The sequence below is a fragment of the Eucyclogobius newberryi genome, unplaced genomic scaffold (assembly GCF_026437365.1).
Source record: "Eucyclogobius newberryi isolate DKJ021-1_F unplaced genomic scaffold, fEucNew1.0.hap1 SCAF_2, whole genome shotgun sequence".
NCBI classification, from domain to species: domain Eukaryota; kingdom Metazoa; phylum Chordata; class Actinopteri; order Gobiiformes; family Gobiidae; genus Eucyclogobius; species Eucyclogobius newberryi.
Window position 1 is genome coordinate 44,792,371 of NW_027315834.1, and position 17,500 is coordinate 44,809,870.

A 17,500-nucleotide genomic window follows, 5' to 3' on the forward strand; every position below is an offset into this window, starting at 1 on the left:
TATTTCTAAGTTGGTCCAGGATCAGTTGTTTGTTGATCAATTTTTTCCCCTGGAGCAGGAAGTGAGCTCCAAACGTATCCATTTGTTGTGACCATGGCAGGAGTTTTCAGAAAGTTTAAAAAATATAAGTTTTTTGTAAACGTTTGATTTTCTTTCAGATCTGGTGAAAAGCCTTCTTATCTTTGGTTCTCCAGACCTTGACTCTCAGGTCGGGGCTGTTTGGTGCAACATTTTGGTCATAAACAAACCAGCTTAAGCTTTTAACTTAGTTTGTATGTTTTGCTTCTCTCAGACGGTAAGCACCGATTTTACTCAAGGATTCTCAATTTCCTTCATTTACAATCCAACAATCCACATTGTACAAACAAGACAATGCTGCACATCATAACAATATGAAACAAACATTCGCTCTAAATTTCAGCAGAATAAAATAAATATATATGTATAATTTCAAATAAATAGAACTATAGACCTAAATTCCCAGTACAATGAAAATAAATGAATGCAATAAATTAAAGAAAATGTCCTCCATTTGATGTTCAGTGCCTTTGAGCAGTATACAAGCTAACCTTCCACATCACAGGAGGGTCACGCGCACACAGGGAGGTCAAGGGGAGGTCGCTGCGGTGCCCCTCAACCCTGTCGCGCTCCCCAAGGACTCGGAGCAATATATGCCGGGGACAGAGTCATAGGGAGGGGGTCTTATTCTTCAGACAGTGGGGGTGGTGGTCACATAATGCACGTACAGCTGCGCTGTGCCTATGGGAGCCTGACAATGTCACTGTAATGGCAAATGGAGAGGCCTGGGATCATCTAAAAATATATGTGGCGGCAAAAATAATAACTACACTTAATACTCCTTGCTCTTAGATAAGGAATTGTTTATGTTATGTATAATATGTAGAGCTACATGCAGGATTTTGAATGTGATTTCTGTTTTTGTGGTTGTTCAAAATAACAAAGTGATTTCACAAGATCATAGTTTACGTCTTTGTATTATTTTATTGTTCTATTAGCTCAAAGATAGTGAACAGAAAATCAATGACTCTTGGAACTTGTAAGGTACATTTTAAACATTTTTAGTCAACAACAAAGAACTGAACCAGTCTGCCTCAGTCTGACATTGCATTTTCCAAAAGGATTCTGCATTCAGGATGTTAATTGTCTGAATCAGCTCCATCCCTCCCCCTTCTCTTTGTCTGGTCCAGCGAATGTCTGCCTCCAGAATGATCTGTCTTCCTCAGAGCGGCTGACAGCTCCCAGTGTCCCACAATAGGCTGCCCCTCCTGAACACGCGCACAACGCTGCAGTCACACTTCCATGCAGCCAGATGGGCCTGTGTCCCCCATCGCCAGACAAATTCAGTTTGGGCCCCAGATTAATATTCAGCCAAAGCCCTGGCTCTGTGTAATTGAATCTGGGTGCCATGAGTGTACAACAGGGGCTACTTTAGATGCAAGCAGCCAGCTGCGCCAGGCTCCTGTCGCTGCCACAGCCAGAGCTCTGTCCACACACAAACGCTGTTGTCTCAGCTCTGCTCTCTGTTGACATATTCACTCAACTATTCCTCCTCTGCAATAACCCCTTTTACTCTCATCCACTATTTTGTTATTAAAACAACAAATCTGTGTCTGATCAAAGATAAATGATTGTTTAGCAGAGCAATGATCAGCTGATTCATCAAGTAATTTAATCACAATTTAATCTCACAACCATAAACAACGTCAGCTTGGATTTATTGACCATTAAAAGATTTGTGCCAATTATCAGGGAAAACATTTGGATAATCAAATCAAGTTTTCATACATTTCTAGATTTTTCATAGTCCAAGTCCAGATGCACTGTGAAAAGCAACTATATAATTTATAAGACCTCGTCAGCTCTAACTTTGTTCCAAACTTGTACTCGATCCTCACACACATCCACAGTGCTGCGATGTATGATAAAGGGAATAAAATATTTACTTCTCCGTTTGATGAGTTTTTCTTTTGATTACGTATGCTTTAAATAAAAAATGGATTCTGTTTTTTTGTCTCACCAATTTTAACACAAATGAATCTGTGTAAATCTTTCATCTCAGTAAACAAGCTTTGAAGTTAAAAAAATAATGCCAATTTCATAATAAAAAGGAAATAAAGAAAAAGACAAAGGTCCAGGCAGTATTTTGAGCAAACATATTCTAACTGACACCCAGTCAATACAAGGTAAGAGTTTATTAATTTGACTGATTAATTCATTACATTTGTCTCTATCTATGATCTATTATTTTCTTCAACAACTGCTTTGTTGTCTGCATTGGGGGGAAAATATCTTGATTTTCTTGACATTATATGTGTATTCATATCTTATTTTTGGTGAAACTTTAACCACACTTTAGCAGGGACCTGGACCAAACTAGGAAATGACAATTGTTTATATTTATTTCTGTATTTTTACAAAAGGCATAAATTCCCATGACAATTGGAGCATTGAAGGTTGTGCTTCATGTTCAGAGTCTCCATGTTCAGGATGTGCAGTGTCTGTGTTCGCTCTCTCGGTTCTGCTCCATGGACCATCACCTTCTCCTTTTGACTCACATTCTGGACCTCCTCCTGCTGCTGTTTGCATCTCTGCTTCTCCACCTCCTCCTTTGCATTGCTCTCTCTTTTCTCTTGCAATGGTTCTTTATTTTTCTCTTTCTCTCTGGCGTCTCTCCATCCAGCATTTGCAACTTAATCTCCTCCATCTTCCCGGGCCATCTTCCTGTTCCTCCTCTTTCGATGAGTTGAACATGTCCTCCATTATCGGGGGTCCTCCTCGGTGTGCGTCAGTCTTTGCTTCGGACCCTTGCTCTGGTCAGCTCTTCTTCAGGTGCATCTCGCAATCCAATAAAACGTCATCTCGAGGCATTTTGGACCTCTCGAACAAGCTGACACTGATGCATTCTGAACTGCTGGGAACCTTTCCAAATCTATTTCCCCCAAATCTAACCTAAGTCATTTTAACCAAGGCCAGTGTTTTGTACTTGTGCCGTTTTACTTAGTTACTTTCCAGCACTGATCCGGACACAGCGGTGCTTTGTCCATGCGGCGATGTGCCCACTCGGATCATCCTCTGACACCTCCGGGCTCCCTTACTTCCTGTTCCCTGGCAGACATGTGCTCACGGCCCGTACACGTCAACTGCCGGACGGACGCAGCAGTTGATTTGTCACCAGGCTTTTTCTGGCTCCCCCACACCTCCTCCTCTGTCTCACACCCGCTCTCACACTCCGGGTTCATTTGTGGGTTAGCTGGCACAGTTGCTCCTTATTGGATTTCGTGTCGACTGGGTGACTCATTCCTCTCTTTGTTTTTACTTGTGCCACCCTTTTTGTTAATGCTCTGCACGATGCAAGTGGCACAGATTCAGCTAATAGAATGGATAAAATTATGAGCCTTTTGAAACGAGAAAGGGACGACAGATGCACGATGGTAATAACAATGGAGTTGTATTTGAGCCAACTGCCTGTTTATGTCAACCACTATGGCATGATACCTGAAGCTCTGCTAAACAAAGGTGTGCTGAAATACCACGTGCTTCTTTTGGTGGTGTTGATTTGGCGTCTTGAGCTGGCAGCCTGGGCACAGTAGGCGCAGTAAAGCCACTCTGTTGTGTTTCTTGTACACCGCAGTATCTGTCATCCCCAGCTGTTGGTTGGCTCCTGGAGAAGCTTCACTTTAAGTTGATTAAATCTTTGCAGTGCTCTTATCTAGGAGTAGCAGGACAGGTATGTGTCTCACTGCCCATCATTACTGTGAGAGATGTGCTCCACAATCACTAATTATACTCTGCAACTCATTTCCTGTGCGGCCATCGTCACGGGAGGCAGGCCAGGTTACCGCTAAACAAGTTGAAAAACCACACTCCCTTGTGTCTATGCTAAAATAATATTTCTGTGTGTAAGAACACAATATTACCTTTTGCCAGAAAGCTCAATATAAAAGAGGCTCTAATGGAAGTTCATAAGAAGCAGAGGTTAGAGGTGCCGTGGAAGAATGCTCTTTTTGCTTGAACAGACACTGTGGGACAGTTTTATTTGAAAAATATACAACCCGCTCTCCGGTCTACTAATTTGGCAAAATATAGTTCGATGATAAATTAAATGCCATTTCTGATGAGAGTGGAAAGGTAATTATTGAGCTTTCAAGCACACTGCCTTCCACCTGAGCACATCAGGATGCCGAGCTTGGGCCACAAAAGGTCTCTTTAAACATGTTCTATATAATCTTCTTTTCTTTTCTTGTTTAATATCACAGTGAGATCTTCAATTTGGAGGAATATCTCCACAAATATCTTGCTGTGCTCTTCAAATATAAAAATATCAGATTCTTAATAAGTGAAATAAATAAATACGTTTTTATCTTTATGGTTGAGAAACGGGAATGAGTCCTAATTTCAGCAGGATCTTCCACATTGGTTGATACTGGAACTCTTCCCAGCACTGCATGGGCACGACTCTTTTCCAAGGGCCTGACAGAAGATTAGAGCTGCAAAAGCTTTGCTGTGGTTGGAATGGCTAACATCAATATGTACACAAAACAGATGATAAGGTGTTTTTGAGGTTGCAGACAGATCCTGCTTTTCAAAACAGATGATCTGGCTCCCAGAATACCTGCCACCCACGCTAAAAACACCAGCTCGTGATGACAACATTTAATGACTAAACTCATCAAGCCAAACCTCCATAAGTTTGGATCACAACACCAGTAGGCCCAAGGTGCCAGAGTGTGCTGCTGCAGTGCACTCTGTGCAGATGATCATATTAACAGCATGAGTAATTAGGGCAGGTGTTCTGTTCTGTCAGTCTCGTGAGGGTCAGGAGAAACGGCACAGTCAAAGGCAAAGGGAAGAGGACAGGAAGATACTGGCCTGGAAAGTGTTTGCAAATCTTTACAAAGATGAAAGTGTGTCCTTTCTCCACAATTACCATTCAACGTGATTAACAGGAGGATTAATCAGATAAAAGCATCTTATACGGTTTCTACGGTTGATACCAGAATACTCTGTGGTCCCAAACCCTCTTCTGTTCGAATGGAAAGGCCAAGATGGAACAGTCTGAGGCTGTGTATATGACACAGGGATTTCCATAATTTGTGGAATGGCAAACCTCTCCATTTTATACATCCTCTATATGTTTTAGATATAATATATAAAAGTCCTTGTTATTTGTTGCACATTGGAACACAACAGTGGAACAGAAAAGCCCAGTTTTTTGGTAATCTTCAATTCTGATCTCTAATGCCCTCTCACACCCAAACACTGGACCAATATGCTCCCAAAATGCCTGCCCCCGTTGACTGCCACCTTGGCAGGGCTGGAAGTGGCCAGGCTGTGCATTTCTGCTCCGGTAAGTGTGTGGTTCAAGAAGAGGTCAGCGCACAGCGGTAAATTAAGGTTTGGAGGTGGTGGTCATCAATGAAGGCATCGACCTGGAGCTAAGAACATGCACTAGCACTAGTATTGCTATTATTTAGCATATTTCTACAGATTGTGCTGAATATTAAGCTTTGCCAGAAAATGCTCACACCTTGTGTGCATAGCTGAATGGTTTGTGTATTTAGATTTCTCATTATTGCAAAAATCTAAGGGTTGCTTTTATTATTGAGCTCAGAAGTGGGGCCCTCACCTGCTTCTTCCCCAACAGCTTTAGTTTCAGTCTGATTCAGCTACAGCCGCACACCACACATTGTACCTCAGCGTCAACAATCTGTATCTTGTAAACACTGACATGCATTTTAATGTATTAGTTTAGATACAAATGTCCATGTGTGGTCGGAATCTGATTAGAGATTTACAATAAATCTCACTAATTAGATCACTGAAAATGATTTGCAAAATAATGTATTGCTAAGTCAGTTTATTGGGAGAAATTGTATCATACTATTTCACTGCTCTGTTGTTTACGTTGTGTTTCTGCCCACACTAACAACATGTCCTCATGGGCCTCATGGGCCGTATGGGCCTCATGGGCCTCATGGGCCGTATGGGCCTCATGGGCCTCATGGGCCGTATGGGCCGTATGGGCCTCATGGTATGGGCCGTATGGGCCGTATGGGCCTCATGGTATGGGCCGTATGGGCCGTATGGGCCGTATGGGTCTGGATGCACCTCTCAGAGGGGCGTGACATTCTAATCAGTCCCTGGGAAAATTGGATCCCATCCACTGTTTAAATTCCACAGACTTTGAGCGATGCAGTTGCTTAGCAACAGCCAAGCTGATGTATTCTTCTTAATTTCTGCATTTGAAACTGTTGCTTATGAAAATACTGCAATCCATATCACATTTTGATTATTCATTTAATTCAATATAGTTTATCTCAATCATATTTATTTTATAATTTCAATGCATAGTTAATACACAATATACATAAATAAATAAATGCTAAGCACGGCTTCTCTGGGCTGCACTAAAGTAAATAATGATCTGGCAGAGACATGGGCAGCACTGGAGGCTTTCCCTTTAGTATTTACACAAAGGAATAACGCTCAGATGAAAGTGCTGAAATGGAAATTGCTGCATGTTGTCAGTGAGTGTGGTGGTGGTGGTGGTGGTGGAGGTGGTGGAGGTGGTGGTGGTGGTGGAGGAGGCTGTGCTTCTTTTGTATGAGCCGCTCTAATCACTATAATAACTTCTCCCACTGAACATCACAGAGCCCAGGGGTGCGCTGTTTGTTCTGTGAGCCTCCATTTGTTCTGCTCACAGCTCCCTGCAAGTCACAGTCATTTCTCTTCCAACAACGTCTCCACAAAAAATATTCCTGTGGACAAGTGTCTGAGGTCTCATTTCCATCAGCTCCACTGACTGATGCAGGGGAGCCATGTGGGCCAGTGTGTTCTCATCTACGTCACTCAGCTTCCGGATTGGGGCTGTTTAACTTTGAATTCAGTGTGGATGAGATGCTGTGCCTCTGACGTGTTTAAAATAAACTGCCTCAGCATCAGCTCTGGCTCTGTTTAAACTGAACCAGATTTTATTACAACTGACTAATGCCATGATGAGACTATTTTAATATCACCTGATATGCGCTTGGTACTGGAAACACTAAATATATAATTATAGTTATTATCTCAAGACTGGGTTGGTATCAGTATAACATTGTGATTCTGGGTTGTATTTATTTGTTTATTTATTTATTTATTTATAGATAACATTTAACATTTATGTAGATATGAGATCATGGATTTAATGGCAAAACATTGTGTTTTTTTCATATTAACAGTTGGGTTTACATTTAATATATTTGTTGTTGTTTTTTGTACACCAAACTATTCATTTGTGAAAATGAAATGTAGTCACACTCTATAATATCTGGCTTGTATATATGTCAATGCAAAGCAAACAGTACAGATACTTTTAGAACTAGCCAAATGTACAAAGAACTCCAGAAATATAACTTCTTTGAAATCTCATTAGAGCAAACTGTTTTTCTCTTAATTAGTCCTGTCTGCAACTGCAGTTAGTGTGGGTCTAATGGCCTTGGCGTGTTTGTTTGGAGAATGTAGAGTGCCCAGTAAGACGTGGAAGTACGTCAGAGTCTGCCTCAGCGGAGAAAAGGGCAACAGGAAGAGAGCACTCAGGCTCACAGAGGTCTGAGGACCACAAACACTGCTGTGACGACAGCACTGGTGACTCCATTTCAAATATGATATTTGCCTCTCACTAGTGTGACAGGGGTGAAGAGTAGAAACGGATATTCAGTTAATTGCTTCGGAAAAGGCACTAAACAACTAACAAGTACATGACGCTTTCTGAATTCAAACACATTTCATCAACAAATTAAAAAACATCACATACAAATTGAGTTTTGGATTCAAAGTTTTGATTGTCTTTAATAGTCTGAGATAGTGTGTGACACTGTTGTTAACAATAACAAATAAAAACCTAAATGATGGAAAACATGATTGAGTTAAAGGATTGTAATGGTGCAACTGCAGTGTGTCTCCCTCAGGCTGAAGTGTGTGAGACGAAGGCTCGGCTCAGACACTTCCCTGTGGTAAGTGAGCAGATAATTACATTGAAAGTACAGTTACAGTAGACTTGACTTCTCTTCTTTATGTCTAGCTCTGCCTGGATCAGCGCGGCAGCTTTGATCTGGCTCTTCAGCTAACAAGGCCCCAGGGTCCACTGTGCCCAGGTCCAACTGCACCATGCATATTCTCCTCTTGTTTTTGTACATACTTAAAGAGCTCTATAACTTGCTGCTTGTGTCAAACACTACATTCGCCTGCAGGGATTCAGTCCACAAGCGTTGTCTTCTTTCTAAGACTTATTTGTGAAGGCTATCACAGACTATTAGTGATGCTGCTTGGATGAGAGCTCACGTCACTTCTTGAGGAGTTTAATTGGCATGAAAGTTCTATACTTTTCTATCGCACTCTATGATTAACAGAAGTGTCATTACAGCTTCTATATGATCTAAGGAGCAGTCAAATTCAAACGCACCAGAACAAAAAGTACTCAAAGGGTTTCTGACTTTAGTAAAGTCAGAAAAGTGCAGACTTTTACTTCCACCATGTATTTCCAGGATAATGAATGAGACATGGCACAGTGGCTATGACTTGTGTTGTTGTTGTATTTTAATCAATCCTCCGTCAAGTCTGTCGGCGTTGGCTCAAACAGGATGTTTCGTGGTCATGGTCTGATTCAGAAAGTACGATAAAATCAACCATTTCCTTTGTGTTATGTCTCAGCCTGTCTCGCAATTACAAATTTAGTTAAGAACCATTTCAACACAAATATTATTAAAACAACTTGTGCCTTTAATAAATGGACATTCTTCAAAAATGAATGAATGAATGAATATACTACTTTTTATACATACTTTTCTTCCAGTTGTTTTTTTTTATACTATTTACACACCAAACATACAAACACATACAGCGTAAACACACAAAGAGCCTTGTACAGGAGTTTTGGTGAGAGGGTGAGGACATTTTAGAAGAACATTTTGTTAACGGGAGGTGGATGTGTCCCAGCCAGCTCGTCTCCTGTTGGAGGTAGTGCAGCGTTTGTGGAGGGATTCCCGCTCTTCTGAAGTCTGGCAGCCCATATCTGGTTACTCCTGTCGTCCTGCCATGATTACCCTGCACTCACATTCCACAGACCTCATTTACTCCAATCCACACAGGAATCCCACCGTGTCAGCACTGTGGCCAGACGCACAAGTCCACAGGTCTGTGCACGGCCTACACTGTCTCAATCCACTTTGTTCAATCGAATGTCCCTTTGAAAGCACTTTTTCTCAACTAAATAGAGCACTTTGGAGTTGGATAGCACATCAGTCTGTCCAGGTTGGTTTTGCTGTTGTGGTGATAACCTGGTTGTAAAAAGCAGAAATCTGTTATCCGCACAAAGGTGTTTGCAGCTCACACCAAACTGTGAGGGGAGCTGCTGCTCTCGGGTGCCCTCCTTCTGGAAGGAATGCCTCTCCCTGAGACAGGCCCCAATCAGCTGCTACTGCAACAGAGCTGTCTTTTCCCTCAGTCCACAATCAAGGAAAGGACTCGGTGGATATGTGTGAGAAACAGCTTTGTCTTGCATTTCAAAGCTGCCTCATCTCAATCTTCTTCCCAGCTCAAAATAAATTTGTCTTGGCTTTATTAAAGTCAGCGCGAAAGCAAAGATTGACATCACCAAGGCCTTTTATGGGAAATTCTGACCTCTAGAACAGAGCAATAGACAAAAGAGTGCAATAATCAGGAGGCAGAGGGAAATGGCTCTTTTTGTGTATGATTGAAAATAAAAGTGGGAGGATATTGCAGCCATCCCATGCCTGCCTCATGCTGATATTGAACCTATCAATCATTTTTCAAATAGTATGTGCACTGACATTTCCCTTGATTTATCAGTGCAATAATACATACACAATGTGTATGTGAATACTCAGTGAAAGGCGGAGCGTCTGAGAAGAGGCTGTGCTGCTGATTTAATGTGATGTGATCTGTGATTGTGAGGGCTCAGGGAAACATTTATACAAATGAGGAGACTTGCAGGAGCATCAATGTTTGCGTTTTCTCTATTCTACCTTAAATGTGTATCAAAAAATATGAAAATGGGTCAATTTAATTAAACTGTTGTAATAAAATATAAACTAATACATCAGTCAGTTTGGAAAAGCATTGTCTGGTCCTTATAAGTCACAGTGAGATTTTGAATGTGTGGCACTACAGCTTGGCAATGTTCCTTGTATTTATATTGTGTTCCCAGTGATGTATGTGATTCATTGAGGGTCAGTCAGAGTAACATGACTGCAGGCCTTGCAAGGGATAAAACATGCATGACAATGCCAGAAGTGACTGCACTCTTCTTGCAACCCCCAACCTGACATCCAGCCATAAACACAGCCAGACTGTCCCCACCCCGCCATCTTCAGCCCCCCCCTGCAGGGCCTGCAGTCAGACAGCCCCCCCCCCCCCCCCCCCCCCCCCCCCCCCAATCCCTGTCAGACAGTCTTATCTGTCCCTTGGGGAGCAGGACGGCAGGACTGTGGGTCCAGAGCTGTGTCTACTTTATTGCGCTTTACATGCAGAAAGGCACGTGCACACATGAATGCACATAGTGTATGACTTACTGCACATATGCAGGCCCATTGTTTGGAATAATGTTGTTTGATGTCAGTCCTATAGGGTGTCTAAAAATAAAATGCCAGAAGCTTACTGTGTTTCAAGCAGAGTTCACATTAGAAAGTACATCCAGAGCACAACAGGCAGTGGGATGTTTACATTAAGCCAGTGTCAAATGACATATTAATCAGTGAAGAAGCTAATGTGAAAAGGTCATGGTACATTCAAATACAAAGACCTCCACCCCCATCAACTGCACATACAGGGTTATGAGGCCCCACCTACATCCCCCACCCCTCGAACACCAGCACCTACATATGCTATAGGTGCTGCTTTTGTCTGGAAACACAACATCCACAAGCCATATCAAACCATTAGACTTTTCAATAAGTATTTCATCACATAATACATAACCCATGGGAAGAAAATGACTGTTTTCAACTGCAGCAATTATGAAAAGGCATTTTCTGTGTGGATGTTTGTGTCCGTCACAATTGATGCTTGATTGTAAAAAAAAAAAAGGTTTCAATGAAAAACATGATTGTATGAGTGCTGCCCAGTGGTCGAGTGGTTAAGTCACAGCACATATGCCAAGCTCTGAGTTGCAATGTCGCCAATTCAAATCCTGACTCCGACAATTTGCTGCATACCCTCCCTTCTCTCTCATCCCCAGTTTCACACTTTTCTCTCCTGTCTAATAAAGCCTATGGGACAAAAAAAAAAATGATAATAATAAAATGTCACTCTTACTTGATTACATAAAAGCGGAATCAGAAATGCTGAGTCGAAATATGGCTGTAATCTGAAATAGCTTAAATGGAATTATTGCTTTCAGTATTAGGGTCAGTCTGTCTGAGGGAATACATGGCTTAGACCAACACACACAGTGTCTCTCACAGACACGGCTGTAGTGGCTCTGGGTGCTCGGAGCCCAGGAAAACTGAATGATGTCAAGGAACAGAATCCCAGCATTTTCAACTAATTCATTCACAGAAAGTAGTAGCTGTCAGTTAAGAGAAAAGGTGCCCTGGTTTTAAAGAAAAACATCCACATATGTGCTAGAAAGCAGATAGGTAGATATATTAAAGGAAGGAAAATTTGTATTTGTTGCTGTTCTTTAAAACGGTATGTATTTGGGAACTTCCCTCTTTAGGGCATTTTCAATGCATATTGTATATATATATACATAAATATGTATATTTATATATATATATATATATATATTTAAAATAGGAGCTTGCATGTGGAAAGTGGGTCTTGTGAATGTAGGTCTTTGTGTGTGGCTAAAGCAGGCTTACAGTAGTAATCCTCTTCACAGACACCCATCTAACGAGTTACAGGACAAGACAGACGCAATCCTATTTTTTATCACAAACATCAAGATATTACTTTTATAGTTTGTGCTGTGGCGTAATGTTATGTCAAATAAAAAAACATGAGAAGCATGACCCTTATTTGACTGTATTTGTTCCTGAAAATGGTGCATTCATTAAAGACAAAAAGGCTGTGTATCCCAAAATAATCTCAAAAAGCAACCCGTAATAGAAGCTTAATGAGGGCAAGCCCAGCACAGTCTTGCAGCATCACGCTGTTACTTTAAAAGAAAGAAGGTGAAAAAAAAGATCATACGTGTGGATTATTTGTATTTGTATTTTTATTTTGGCATTTCTTTGTTTTGCATTTATATTAGGCAAAGTGCATCTTATTTTCTTTTTCTCATCAACACATTGCACAATACATAAATAATGATGCATATAAAATGTCTTCATATTTACAATTAATAATAATATATTTATATATGACATAAAATACATTTTCACTTCTTATTTCATTTAATTAAATCTTAGTCATTTGTTAAACAAAGTCTCTTAGAATACTTCTTCATCGAAACCCATTTCTCTTGAAACAAAAAGGTGAGTTAGTCCGTGGGAAGAGGCCTGCTGCTATCGAGTATTGAAGATGACTTCCAGCCAACACGGGCAGCTGCTGATGAACTGTCTTGTGTAGCACTGTCCCCATCCTTTCACAAAGCTTATCTGAACCGTGAAGCCCGTGCGAGGCTGTTGTGTGAACTCGTGGTCATTAGGTCTCTGTAGGCTACACGCCTTGTCATAGTCAAAAGCCTTGATCGAAAAACCGGGAAACACCTTGTGCACTAGCAGCGTGCGCGAGTCCGGGTTGTCCAGTGTGGCCGACTTGATGAAGATGGGATAGCAGCTGCGGTTGTAGACCCACACCCCATCGGGCTCGCGCGTCAGCTGGATGCCATAGCCAATCTTGGCCCGCACCATCTGCACCAGCTGGGACTTGTTGTCAGAGCAGAGCTGGCCCAGGCAGAAGCCGTTCCCCTGAGGTAGATCATAGAAGATGTCCAGAGAAGGCTCCTGGACTGAGTAAAGGCGCCCCACACGTGTTTTTTCCTCCCAGTACGCCACCACGCACCAATGGGCCCGATCACCGGATTCCTGCATTACCAAGGAATCTGAAAACACAAAGAAACGCTCGGTTACACATCTTGCAGCTATGGACCAAATAACAGAGGAAGTGTAAGCAATAGTTTTGAGAAATCCATGATAAACAAGTTAAAGAGTGATCAGTGATGGGAGGCAGTGATTGAGTCCCAAAATGAAACATGTTTAAATCTTGAAAACAGTATAGTCTCCACAGCCTAATCCACTTTCTGTTTGGGAACTAGAGCTGTGAGTTGTGTTCTGAAGGAAAACCATGCTGGAATTCTTGGACTTCAGACAAAAGAAGCAACTTGGAAAGTCTCGCAAGCAAGTGTCCACACGCACTACAATATTTGTCAAGGCATTAAATACTTATCTTCTGTCTGGCTTTTTGTAACAGCCTTGCCAACCACTGATGTCAGCAAACTGCCCCATTCCCTATGTTAAAAAGAGGACTTTGTTTTGTTCGTTTCCCATCTTTTTGGGGGTAAGCATTTGCTGTTAAGCTGACAAGCAACATACGACTCAAATGTGGTGCCTGAACTGTTGACAAGTCAGGCCTCTGCGATCTAAAGTTTCCCCAAGTGTAAAAGAAGTGTGGCATTGGCCTTGCTCCATTTTCCAACCCCCTCCTCCCTCTCTTTCACTCTGTCGCCCCCCTTCATATCTCTATTCCACAGAAATCTGGCTCCCAGCAAAAAAAAAAAGTGGGAGCCAGTCAGGCGCGAGGGAAGTGGAGGGAGACAGAGACAGAGAAAGGGGTGGGGTGCGGTAAGGAGGAATGCTTTTCACATATTTTGACTGTTACTTTGGCAAACTTGCTTCCTCTACTGATTTTAAGTGTCTCCAGTGCTTTTAGGGTCATCGCCGACGTAATTCCTCTGACATCCATCAGCAAACCCCCAATCTTTTCAGCATCCTATCACTTTTAGGAGCGCACACTGAAATCTAAGGATGGTGAAAGACACACTGAAAGGTTAAAAAAGCTAAAAGAGGGAAAATATACATGAGAGAGGCGGGCGTTGGATGAACAGAGCCTCTCTCTTATGGAGCCATTTCTGGGTTCTTCCCATAGCCCACCCCTCCCCCATATCTTCCCCCATTTCATCTAGTGGTAGCTGTGAATGTAACCGGTAATTTGGAAGGCCCCGTCTGAGACAAACTGCAATGTTAATGGAGCAGGATCTGTGCTGGCCCAAGCAGACTCACCGCGGCCTGTCATTAGACTTCATTAGACACTGGGAGGAAGGGGAAAAGGAGCAAAAAGAGGAGACTCGAGGGTAGACAGACAGAGAAGGAGGGGTGTGTAGGAACAGGGGGGGAAGCATGCTTCTCATAAAACAAGGGGGCTGTGTGCTTTGAAGTTGGTCAGAGCACAGCCTCAGGGAGTTTATCGTAAATCCATCCGTGCTCAGACTTCGGAGAACTAAGTCCTGGGCTATCTACCTTTGCCTAAATGGAGGAAAAAGTATTTATCTTGGAGATAAGAGGCCCAAAGTGTGTCTGAAATTGATGTCAGCAGTGTTGACAAGCCCGGCCCATCCACTGCACTCATATCTGTTTAACATGTACGCACAGGAACAGCCGGAGTTGATAAGGAGGACGTTGGCCTTTCTTAACAGCTGACAGAGGGCCTGCTCGTGGAGCTCACCTGTGGGGCCCAGTGTGTGTGTGTGTGTGTGTGTGTGTGTGTGTGTGTGTTTGTTATTTCTGAGAGAGACAGGCCCTGGCGTCAGAGGTCATTAGAGCGGCTGCCTGTCTGAGCCTGTCATTGCAGCCTGAAAACACCCTGCTATTCACTAGGCGGCTCAACCCTCCCTCACCACTGCTCTGAGCGCCAGTGAGGGAGAGAAGTCAAGGAAGTGCACACACCGTTTTACTTTGGCTAAAGGGGTTATATCCTGAATTTAAGTGCCAACCTATTTAAACAAGCAACAGAATTACTGCATGGAGACAATCACCGTTCAAATGTCACAATGTACATGGAACAAGAATGTGAAGGAAAACATAAACCTGCAAAAAGAAATCAAACACACTGAGTGATAATCAACCCTTTTAAAATGTAAAAGAAGTGTATTACATTCAAACTACTTTCAAGTTACAGTAAGCCAGAGCAGCTTCAATCCAACTTTAAAATGTTCACTTTTCTTTGACATAAATTGTGTCTAGTATTCCCAAGTCATACTGTATATCTGTGGGGCACTGCCTAGAGAAGACGATGTTCACATCTTGTCCTAACAGCCAACCAGCTTACGAGTAATGCTTCTTGGAAAGCACACACTAATGTCGAAGTGGCCGGTAACAACACAACACATCTTACTGCAAGTGCAAGGATCATTTCACTGAATTTGAATTTTTAACATGCGGTGCGAGCATGTTTGCAAGAGTTTGCGTGTGTCAAGGTGCGAGGTGTCTGCCTCCTCACGCTGCTCAGGTTACAGTCTGACACTATTTCAGGTACTCCAGCGATAGGTGTGCAGTGTTAATGTCAGCATGTCGTCACAGTGTCTACACCCCGTCAGCTTGTTTTAATCAAACTTTGGAAACACAAAAGTTGCATTCAGATGAATCACAATCAAAATTGCAATCCGAATGACGACAATTATTTGGTGATGTACTAAATATCCTGCTGGATTATTATTATAAAAAAAAAAGTAGAATAAACCTGGTCTAAAGTTTAGAAGTGATATAAATTACATTGTATGTATATTGTGTCACCAAAATGTGCAATGGGAACAAATTTCCAAAACTGAACTTTCCAATAGACTTTCCTACTGTAACAATGAAATGAGCAAACAGTATATTCCAAATTGTTTATCCCTGCCTCTATTTGGGATGTCTGTCTATATCAAAGCATTAGTGCGTCTGTATGTCTGCCCCATGTCGGCGGGCCCACCTGCCTGTCTGCGCCGTGGCCTTTTAGCCTTGTGTCTTTAGGATGCTTCTCAATTGGAGATAAGCTGGCTAGCGAGCCGCCCTGGGCCATCTGTCACACCAGACCTTTTGGCTCTGCTTTGCTTCCATCCATTGCCCCCAGGTCTGTCCCATTGTGGCCGGTCCCATGAGCTTACCACAGCCCCCCAGTTGATTAATGTCATTACTAGTGTCGCATATAAACCCCAAATACATTAAAGCTTCTTCAAATAATGCAATTAACTAAAAGTAGTAATAGAAAACAAATAGTGCGTTGGTCTTATATTGGTCCCTCTATACATTGCTTTTATGATCACTCGAAGTTGCCCTAAAAGACATACTGACGAGGTACCGTGCTTAAAAGGCAATTATCTTATGTTTTAGTTAGCCAGTCCAGGCCGTCTATTCAAGAGCTGGTGCAATACTTTCGCTATGCCGCAGTCTTACATTAAAGAGGGTGGATTTAGCACAGAAATTGTTAACCTTCCTGTGGATTTTAATGCAGCCCTCTCTTTAGGAGTTGACGCCATGAGACAATTGGACTTGTATGGAGTGGAGGAGGGGCGACGGAGGCCAGGGGGGAGGGGTCGCAACAGTCTACAGGGTTGCTTCTTGCCGAGCCAGAAACGCAGCCCGGAAAGGTTAATCATTACCTCTGTCTGACCGCACACATACACACCAACAAGCACACAACACAAGTTACTACTATTCTTAAAAGTCAACATGCTCACACACTCCCACTTGTTGAACTTTAGCAGCGGGTCCGAGACTAGCCAGAGTAAATAGCGTGGAGGCTCTTGAGAACTGCCTCACAACGATTCCCCCCCCTGTGCAAAATGCGTTGCCGCAAACGTGTAACGACCCCGGCGTCATCAGACTTCTGCAAAGCAACGAGAGGAGTAGGGAAGACGCAAAGGAAATATCTGGAGGGGGAAGGAAAGAACTCTTCACGGTGCCTTATTTTTTAAGTCAACACCCTCTCTCAAGCCGGGGAAAGTCTATTCTCGGGGTCAAGGGTCGCGCTGGAGGCATTCCCTTTGTTCTCTGCAGTGCTGTGGAGTGTGTAGTTCAAGCATGTTTTTTTGACAGCGCATAATTTGACCAGGTAGCCCACTACGCGAAGGCTACATGTCGTACATACAAGGGTTTCACGACGTTTATCAAGTGGGCTCTGGCATTATGTAAAAGACAAGAGCTCCCTGTGCGCCACTACCACTACCCCCCGCCTCCCTGCCCTCCACAACCTAAACAGGCCCTGATGGCAGGAAAACCACACAGGGGAGTGGCAGAGTTTCGCTATCTGCACATCTAACTCCGTGCAGATAGACAGAATGAGTTGCAGACACGCCATCTCTTACATGAACCATCCGGCCGAGCCAAGGAGAAGATAAAACCATTTTCCCTTCGAACACATCAATCACTTTATCTTTGAAAGTTTTTTTTGTTTTGACTTCGGATTCCATTATCGGAATCTTCTCAAACGGAGGGACGTTTTGTTCTCCTTGTAGGGTTGTCAACAGAAAGAAAGAAATTTACAGATACAAAATGATTAA

General features: G+C 42.6%; 1 protein-coding gene across 1 annotated transcript in view; it reads right to left on the reverse strand.

Annotated features, from left to right (window-relative positions):
* Positions 1-12,220: 12,220 nt before the first annotated feature.
* Positions 12,221-17,500, reverse strand: part of smad7 (SMAD family member 7) — a 13,952-nt gene continuing 8,672 nt past the window's right edge. The window contains exon 4 of the mRNA XM_072453215.1: positions 12,221-13,066. Within this exon, the coding sequence (XP_072309316.1) occupies positions 12,528-13,066 (539 nt within the window). The 3' untranslated portion in view covers positions 12,221-12,527. The remainder of the gene's footprint in view (positions 13,067-17,500) is intronic.